At 42.0% G+C, this 10,165-nt stretch overlaps 1 protein-coding gene across 1 annotated transcript; it reads right to left on the bottom strand.

The window, feature by feature from the left end:
* Window positions 1–1,233: 1,233 nt before the first annotated feature.
* PKDREJ (polycystin family receptor for egg jelly) lies at window positions 1,234–9,721 on the bottom strand. The gene has a single exon (XM_078673809.1). It carries the CDS (start codon window positions 9,693–9,695, stop codon window positions 1,836–1,838), a length of 7,860 nt encoding a protein of 2,619 aa, XP_078529935.1. The 5' UTR covers window positions 9,696–9,721; the 3' UTR covers window positions 1,234–1,835.
* Between the last annotated feature and the right edge of the window lie 444 nt (window positions 9,722–10,165).

The raw sequence follows: 10,165 nt of genomic DNA, 5'->3' as shown, positions 1-10,165 counted from the left end.
CCGCCCTTTCAGACGGTCCCGGCACCTCGATGGTCTCGCGCCGGTGCGGAGGCCACGCCCCCCGCTTTCGCGCCTCTCAGCCACGAGCCGCGGCAGGCCGAAAGCCGGGACCTCAGGTGACGGAGGCGGCCGCTTCCGGGCTCCGGGGATGGGGCGCGGGGTCGCCGCTGGCAGTTGCGGCCGTTTTGCGGCGCCGCCGAGGGTCCGTCCAGCCCGGAATTCCCACCGAGGAGTCACTGGACCTGAGGGAGCTGGGGGCTGCCGTCAGAGAGCCTTCCCAGCCAGGATTTCGGTCGGATTTCGAAGGGGACACAGACGGTCCCGGCGGAGCTAGGGATTCAGGCAGCCATTTCCTTCGGCGCCTGGCCACGCCCCCTCCCTCAATATTCTTGTACCATGAAATTCGGGGGTCCATACTTAGTTGTACGACCTAGTAGTCTGTTGGCGAGACACATGTTTCAATCATGTAAAGAACTTTTCACTTAACTTGTGATAAGTTGCTGCTTCTGCACAGGAAAACATTCAGAGACTCCAAGAATGAGAAAATGAGAGGCACATTCTTATACTTATCACAGACTTTCACTAACAGAACCTCACCAAGCCTTCTGGAGACCACTCAATGGGCACAGCCCAGCTGTCACCCAGTTCTGATCATCCCTACCTAACCCTTCATCATTATAACAGATATTGCCACCAGCTCTTCACTTACCACTAATCAGACCCTCATATGGGCCCTAAGAAAAACTCTTCGAGCCCCAGTCATCATCTGGCATCCACCAGGTACTCAGATAGCAACCAACAAATCCTTACAAGACTCTGATTAGATGAACAGATATCATTCAAATTGCCATCAAACAACCCCATGAAACCTTCACATAACACTAACATCCTCATATGACCATCAATAAACAAATTAGCCCCCGCAGAGGTCCCATGCAAAGAAATGCAGACCTAACATAGCCACCAACAAATCCTATCAAAACTGCCAATGGACCAAAGTATGCCCCCACAATCTAAAGCTACAATAAACACTAACATAGCCTCGAACAGAGAATGAAATAGTCATCAAAAGATTCTCACTCTTTTCCCAAAAGGTTGTTGGACAGCCTCGAGAAACATCATGAATGTTCTCTTCCTCACAACATACCTCCTGCCTGTACTATTTATCTGAATACCATTTTGTTTGAATACTATAGATCTGTAAAAAAATACAATAAAACTGCTAAATGCTTAGAAAACAACTTTTATTAATTGATTTGTATGGTTCAAACATCATATTTTCTACATTGTATTGCTGAAGTTAGCAGATTGTGCTTGACTCTGCTGCATGTCCATGTATATTACACATTAGGCTAATATTATTTCCAAACAGCACTCAATTCAAAACATGTAATTCACCTGAAGAATATTATATCTGTGAATGATGGGCCATTCAAGGTTCTGGTGTAATTTGCATACATTGAAGATGTTTATCACACATGAAGATACATTTTTTTACAAACAATATACTATTTATGAGCAACTTATTTATAATTGACCATCAATGCCTTTTGGAAGTTCCAGTGACATTGCCAATGCAACTGGCCTTTAGACTTGAGTGATTTATCATTATAACCCCAGAGACCCTTGGCAAAAGTATAGTACCATTGTACACAGCCTCCCCATTGTGATAGTTTTCATTACAATATATTGTTTATTGGCAAAGACTCTTCCTTCAATGGGACGTTGCCTCTTTTAGCATGACTTGCCTTTGAGCATAATTTCATTAGCATTATTTATGACAGTTTGCAGAAGACTGCACATTAGGTGCCAGTAAGCAATCAAACACATTTGAATCAAATCAGAAGATATACCATTTTCTTTCCATTTAATTTTTTTGTCTTCAGTCCCAATGCCTGCTGCCTTTCTCGGTAAGGCTGTCCATAGAGAAGACCATTTAAACTCTCTGGTTCTCTTTTTGCTCCGTTCTTGTTGGTTAGGGAAGCAAAAATCTTTCGTAACTTATGAACTAAAAATGCCATTACTTCTGCCTCATCGGATGGCTCTTCATAAACAGGTTGTTTCATGTCATCGTAAGCAGATATAATGACAGCTTGAAATAAATTTATTACAATACAAATCATAACTAGCATAAAAGATGTCAAGTATATACCACCGAGAATTCTATTATTTAAAAATAAAGTATCTCTAAAAGCTGAAACGCAGTAAGCTAAAACAGTCTGTGCAGAATGACTTAAATTACTATGGCTCCATGAATGCTGTCCAAAGACCAAGTACCCAAACGCCATGTATGCAAAAAAGTACACAGCCACGACCAATGCCATTGAACAAATTCCAGGTAGCGCTGCATGGACAGACCTTTGTGCTAATCGTACACTGTAAAAAAATCTGGCGAATCGAAGAGTTTTTAAAATAGTAAAAAATGCCAAAAATCCTTCTGTTATTCTCAAAGTTTCATCCACACTTGAAACTGCATGAAATGGCGTAAACTGATTGGGATAGAGAGCATAAAAATTAAGTAAATCAGATGCCAATTTAAACTTAATAATTTGAAGGTAAACCACTAAAAAGAATACAGATTTTAGACCAAAGTTGATTAAATTAGACACCTGCTTTAAGTAACCTAGCTTTTGCCGATGCATAGTGTAAATCTCATCAACGATATAGATAAAAAGAAAACCAATAAAAATTATATGGGTAAACATTTGCATCATGTCCTTCTGATCAAAAGTCATTAGGGTAAAGGAATTGACTGACAAACGTGCATGCACTATTCCTAAAGGAGTAGCTTCAAATACAACTGATACAGCACAAAACAAACTAACATCAGGATTGAATGTAGTTAATTCTGTCAGCACAGCCCAGGTGTTTTCATCAAGCCAAGAGCTATTCCGAAGATGAAGGAGACTCTTAACTGAACTGAATAAATTGTTTTCGGGAAAAAAATAAACAGTGTAACCCCCTGTTCCATATATTGATGAATTCCCATATGAATAATAGATCCAGGGAAAGGTATCATATTCATAAGTAAATCCTGTTTGTGTTTTGGAAGCAGCGCTAGATGTAGATTTCCAATAATCAGTATAGTTAAGCTTGTCCTCTTCATCAACTCCATACCTATGAAGACAGTGACTTTTGCCAAGGCTTGTTTTATAAACAAAGCTATTGGACCGAAAACAATTTTTTGTAACATGTTTTGCTCTCACTTGTCTCATTCGTGGCAAACCAACGATTTTTGACCAGCTCGTAGACAGAAATGTGGGATGATTTTGATTATGAATCAAGGGCAAAAACACAGCACTCATCCAAATGTAAATGTTGTCCAGCCTATCAACATTAGATAAGTTTGTGGACAACTGACTAGCAATTGCACGGTTGTAGAGGAAAACATTGATATCATCTGTTGAATAAGCAAGGTTTAGCACCAGAGTTAAAAAAATGAAGTGGCTGACAATTCCTGTAAAGTACGAAAAGGCTTTGCTTTTAATAGCAGTTCTTTTTTTCATTATTGTTATTTCATCTTCGTGTAATGGTCGATATTGCTTGCTATTTCGGATTTTAACAAGTTCATAATGTAACTCCCTCATTTGATCCGAGTCTTTAGCCATGCACTCCACCATAATTTCGAGGATACTGTTCCTGTTCTCCCAAGGAATATGAGTCAAGTACTTTAATGACAATGAAGCAAGAGCTGAAAAAACTATTACTGTTGTGGTCTGTAGAAGAAATATACTTAGGAGAAGTGATATTATGTTTGCCAACAGCCAATCGATTGCAGTTTCAATACTGAATGAAATACCATATAAAATAATAAAAAATGATGAAGCAGCTGTAATTATTAGGATGATGGCCCAAGAAACATATATGCACCACCATGAATAAACAATATCTGGCTGTTTACGTGAAAGAATAAAACATGTGCCACAGGGGTTGTTTTGCTTATTCTTTTTCGAGCTATCGTCTACATCATGAGTTTTGGTACTATTTTGGTTATTTTTATTTCTAAGAGAAAGTTGTGGAGACGTTCGACTTGGGTGATCTTGCATAAGTTCTGTACTTGCAGAGATGGTCTCTTCATCTTGTGGGACAATTACATTTGCAACAGCTTCGGAAACTACACAGTTGTTGAACATTCTTTCAACTGGAGCTGATGAAGAAATAGTTTGTGGATTCGATATTACAGAACTGCTTTTCTTTGATTTTGCAGACTCTCTATTGTTGTACAATGCCTGCAAATAATCCTTCCAGCCTCTCGGCTGAACGTGAGATACCCAGAAAGATACATCATTGGGCATGATGCTTTTCTCGTCAGTTCTGAATTCTGCATATGCCAGATATGGGTTGTAGGATGTGGGCTTATGCCTTCTCCGTGAATATCTAAATAAACGAAATAACAGAAGAGATACAGGTACAGTAACTAGAGAACTTTCAGCTCCTACTATTAATGATCTTATATAACGGTCAACCCTCTCAATTTGATTTATCTCAAAAGTATACAATAGTGTGCAAGTAAGGAGAATGCTCATCAGCATTGCTAGACAACAAGACAATCTCTGAAGTCTATTAAAGGGTCTAGCCATTACCAAAGCAAAAATCGAGACCCAAAGATGGAAGTCTTCAAAGTTGTTGGATACATCTATCAGGAAAAAGTCCTTTTTATACAAAGGAAGATCTGGTTTTGTAACTGGAAAGGTCCGGTCTATTAAACCATCTGCCTTATCAACAGCAAGCCACTTTCTACAAATGAAGTACCAAGTGTGTTTGCTATACATGTGTTCAACTTTTACTCTGCTCAGGTACCACCCAGGTGACCCCCCTCTGTTGTTATGCCAGATTCTAAGAAAATACAGATCTCCCAACTCATACTTTGTAGTTAGCAAAAAGGTATCTAATCCACCTCTGGGAAATGCTGAGTATTCTGCGTGCTTCAAAAGATGAACTTGGCTTTCGCTAAATGCTCCAACTAATTTTAAGAAAACATCTGCTGTTGTTCCAGCCCCACAACGACTTCCTGTGTAAACAGTAACCAAATAGCATTCCTTATCAAATGGATCATTGTCTGGTAATATTACAACGTGATCCTTGCTAATTATGTCAATATTGTCCTGTTTCTTTGCCCACACAGCCAAAACAATGTAAAGGGCAAAAATAAAAAGAACAGTTGATAAGGTGATTAAATTCTTCTGTAGGTCAGTTAAGTAGCTTTGTCTAAAATCCACTATATTTGGTGGGACCCATACTTTTGCAGCAACAATTTGGGGGATATTTTTAAAAAAAGAATTTATCTTGGGAACCTCTTTCGGTTGTGAAAAATGGCAAATGCAATGTGTTTGAATGTTGTTTGTAAGTGGACCAATTTTACAATTACTATCACTCCAGGCTTCTGACAATGCATCAAAATCTATGCAAGAATAATGAACAATGGAAATACTCAACAGCTTAGCTGTGTATTTTGGCACCTGAAATTCAGACCACAAACGAAGAGTTATGTTGCCCTGTTGTGGAGCCTGTGTAATTGATTTTAAAGGTACATTGATCACATAGGGATCCCAAATCCGAAATAAAGTATTTCCATTTTTTCTTTTTTCTGTAAATGTTGCACGGCCTAGAGTTTGATAAGTAGCCAATGCAGAACTTCCACTATAATTATAACCTAAGTATAATGAAACATTAAAAGCTATATTTTGTGTAGTGAACAACTGTATCAACAGTTCTGGTGCTCTTGTCGTGTCATATTCAAAGCCAATTTCACCGCTTGTTATTTCAGTAATGTTTGGATCAGGACCTATGGAAATAGGAACTGGAACAACCAGAGTGGTATTCTTTATCATAATCATCATATCTACTTTATCTGGAATAAGATTTTTTGGATCTCCTGTTACAGTAATGGCTGTCATCTGGAATCCAGTCACCATTGTTTGAATATCTCTACCATTTTTCAACCAAGGTAGAGGGTTCTCTTTAAATTCATAAAACACAGTTGCTACTATAGACTTTCCATGTACACCTTGTATAGCACTTTTGAAAGTGGGCTGGAAACAATTTTTACAACCTGTTTGGGTTATGAACGTACTATCAATATCCCACATTTCGTCTTTCTTCAAGTGGATTTTCCAGCAGTCGCTTTCCATTAAAGTTTTTTCTCCTCCAGGGACATTTCCAACCATTACTATCTCATTAACAGTCTCGAGTAATGACAAGACTTGTTTAAGCACATTAATTTTTCCCGGTGATATTGTATCAATGTTCACAGTGTCAGCATTTAACAAGGCAGCGACAATAATATTAGATAGTCCTGTGAGCACGCCAGTGCTCAGTTGCTCTGCTTCTTCAGATAAAACTATTTTGTCTCTAAATTTTCTTAGAACACCCACAACATCTGCTAACTTGTCCACTGCTAGCTGTTGTGATTGCTGGTTTATTTCTTTGCTATTTTTGGTGACTTTAGAAATAATTGTGACAATTTGATTGACTGCTAGAACATCCACTGCAGATATGCTCCTACACATGTTGAGAATATGTTCTCTCAACTTAGCCCTGCCACCTAAATTGTCTGCAGCCACAGAAGAAATGTCCTTGTTTAGAACTGATGCAACTGTATACATTAAATGACCTGCTTTTATATAGTCTCCTTGTTTTAGATAAACGTCTATTGGCACTTCTTCTAGTCTGTTGGAACTTAAAGCTGTCACTCTTGCAAATAGATCAACTTGAGAAAAAGAACCCAGAGAATCATACACTACAACACAGACTGGCAATCTATAGTTTTGTGATTCATCACCAATAGGTAAGTAAAAAGGCAGGGATACAGGCTCATAGCCAGAGTATACTACCGTGCCTAATACATCCTGCTGCAAGGAACTTATTCTGCTCAGTTTCTGTGACACTGCTATTACCCTATAAACAAGAGGTTGGTCATCATCATAGAAACCACTACAGTCCACAACAAACAGTGTTACTAAAGAAGTTCCTTGATCTGGTTTAATATAACAGTTACCAAACTGAGGTGGACTATTTACAAAAAAAGAATACCCAATAGATGTTTCCGAAGCAGCACCTAGTGTTAATTTTAAAAGAAGGGTGTAGTTTTTTCCTGCAGTGTTTAGAAAACTTAGGGCATCTATAGACATATATGGCTTAAACCTTCCTGTTGAAGAATGTTTCTCCCAATCAAATTTGACTTCAGTTATGCCGTTCAGGTATAATAACCATTTATACTGTGGTCTTTTGCCATCAATAACACAATCTAAACAGTCTGCAGTTAAAATAAAACGGACTGTTGGCAATAAAACTTCCCTACAGTTCTCAATACATTCCAAAGTTAATTTAGGCACGGTTCCTGTTACAATATTTACAGATTGGTCTGCATAAGCTCTTCTTCCTCCCTTAGTAATAACTAAGCGGAAATTAAATTGCTTGTTTATATCAAGGATTTTTGGGGCCATACTTTGAATAGGAGAAACTGAGTCTAACCACAAGAGGTCAGTCTGCAACGGGCTACATGATGCATTCTGCGATAATGTCATTGTTGCATAGTCAGATGCAACTTGTGTACAATACCACTTAAAAGATATTCCATCTAACGGGTCAAGTGAATCTGGATCAGCAGAGCGATTTCCGCTAAGTGTCCAGCTATCTTGAAAACCCACTAAACGACTAGCTCCTCCCTCAATCCTTGCTTGAAGCGCTCTTTGCTGAACTTCCACAATCACTGAATCAGACTGATACAATATAGGATCAGTGTCATCCGTTGTATTGATTGTAACTGACATATTAAACAAATAAAATCCAAAATTTAATGTAAAACTGGGAATGACTAAATGACACTTGTTTATTGGTGATATGGCTGGTATGTTCAGATCTGTGCCCCAGTGTGGAGCATCTGTCTTGCTAGCCAGTTGATAGACTTTCCAGAGTAAGTTAACATGTCGAGCAGCTGGACAGTTTATCTCCAATATGGTGTACAAAGTCATCTGTGTTCCCTTTGCCATGGTGATAACAGGGAGTGAATCGCGGGGCTTTTGAATATGAAATTCTTTGAAGACACAAGGCACTTTGTAACAGTCGATCATCGACTCCACTACCTTGGAAGAATGTGTGCCAACTAATGTCTTCAAGATAACAGGGTTCTCCCCGCTCTTTGTACAGTTAACTGTGGCCACGAATCCCTTGTACTGCTGAGGGTTGAAAGATAGGACAGATTTCGGGATGTACTTGGCGGCATCCTGGGTCCCATTCTTATATGTGTATGTGCTGTTGTTGATAAGGATGACTTTCTTGGCGCTGTAAAATTCCAGAACAAAGGTCCACTGACACTGCACAAAGGGGTGCTGCAGTGGTATGAACCAGACCACATTTACAAGAGTAAACCGTTCGGAGGGGCCACTGTTAAACAGGTGGATCTCCAGCTCCATGTCCCTTAGCGAGTTGTAGGTCCAGTTAACATTCATGTGCAGGTGCACACGAAAGGTGACCAACGCCCCGCCGTTGAAGTCAAACTGGAAAAGGTAGGATGGTCCCTGCCTCTGGAAGAAGATGTAGTGCTCGGTTAAGTTGTCTCCCTGCTCCAAGGAAAAGTAGAAGCCGCCTGGGAAGTTAAATAATCCGAGGTTTTTGTCAGGCTCAACTAGGATAATGCTCCAAGTGTTCTCGTTCACCTCCAGACGTACCTTGCTACTGTCCACGGCCAGGCGGCCGAGCTGCTCAACATCGACGGACTGGTTCACGATCAGGAAGGTGAGGCGGTCCACTACGCTGCTTCCGGCTGGCGTCTTGGCCGCGAAGCAAAGGTCGCTCCTGGCTGCGTGAGGGTCAAGGTTCGGGGCCCAGTCCCCCAAATTCTTGTGGTCAAAGAGCTGGTAGGCCAGGCCATGGGCGCCGAGAGGGGTAAGGGTCCAAGACACGCTGAGCTCAGAGTCCGTGGGCAGCAGCTGACGTGAAGTGGCGGTGAAGATGTTCAGGAAGCCAGGCAGTACTTTTATTTGGAAGTGTGGGCTTTCCTCAGAGGAATCAGGGGGTTCCAGCACGGTCATGTGCTGTCCCAGCCGCACGAAGCGTGTTTTCACATGGTAGAACCAGTGGAGGGCGCAATTCTGGCGCACGTCAGCGTCGGGCAGCAACTCCGGGCGGACCTGTGTCCTCTCGCTCTGCATGATCGTGATTGGTAGAACATTTTCGCGTCGCGTGAAGAGGTACGATTTCTCCGGGCTCCACAAGCGCGCGCACCAGCCGAATTGAACCTCCTGTAACTGATACACCACTGGGCTAGGCGGCTGGATCATAAAGAAGAACAGGTCCTGCTCGGTGAACCGAATGACAAAGGGCAAGTGTCGGCAGTCTCCGCCAGGGCAACCCTCGCTCGTACATTGCACCGTCAGCTCGCACGGGAGAGGGGGCAGGCGTATGGTGGCCGTGGAGGTCCAGTCATCGCTGTCGTAGAGCCTTAGGCCTTCCACAACCCAGCCGCAGACAGGGCCCGGCCCAGCGGCGCTCGCTGGTGTCACCCAGGCCGCTGGCTCGTAGATGATCCGCGCGAACTGGCCCCATAGGCACGAAATGTTGTTGGCAGTGTCCAGCGTGTTAAACACTGGCTCTGTGTCTAAACAAGATAGTGACAGTGGTGGGGTGAGCTCCTCCGCTCCCACACCCATCAGGACCCCAGCCAGCAGGAACAACTGAACTCCACCCATCAGCATTCGTTGGTAGAGTCTGGGCTCGCTGACACCGGTGGCAAAGACTGGCAAACGCCGATATCCTTCAATTCACTCGCGCATATTCAAAAACACGCATTCCGCGTGCCTTGGTTCGAACCGTATGCCTTGCCGGGTCCGACGACATTGTTCTTTGGTAGAACTCACAGTCTCGCAGGACCCTGGGAGTGTTCGCCGTAAAAGAGCAACTATGGCATGCTGTGCTTTCCAAAAGCCGTGAAGCCCAAGGTGCCTGTTGAAGTGGTCTTCCATCCTACTGTTGGTGTTCGCCAGAATCGATTGATTGAACTGTTTTTGGAGATCACATAATAGATCTTAAAATCAGCAAGGGATAACTGGGAACCAAAACCAACCGTGGCAAAAATGTCCAAATAAGCCCACCCATTCCTCTCTCTGTCTATCCTCTCTTTCTTTCCCCCATCCTATTCTTTCTCTCCGCCCACCCCCCTCTGTCA

The sequence above is a fragment of the Lissotriton helveticus genome, chromosome 1_1 (assembly GCF_964261635.1).
Source record: "Lissotriton helveticus chromosome 1_1, aLisHel1.1, whole genome shotgun sequence".
Classification (NCBI taxonomy): domain Eukaryota; kingdom Metazoa; phylum Chordata; class Amphibia; order Caudata; family Salamandridae; genus Lissotriton; species Lissotriton helveticus.
Note: the sequence above shows the minus strand (reverse complement) of the source record. Positions and strands in the feature narration are given on the sequence as shown.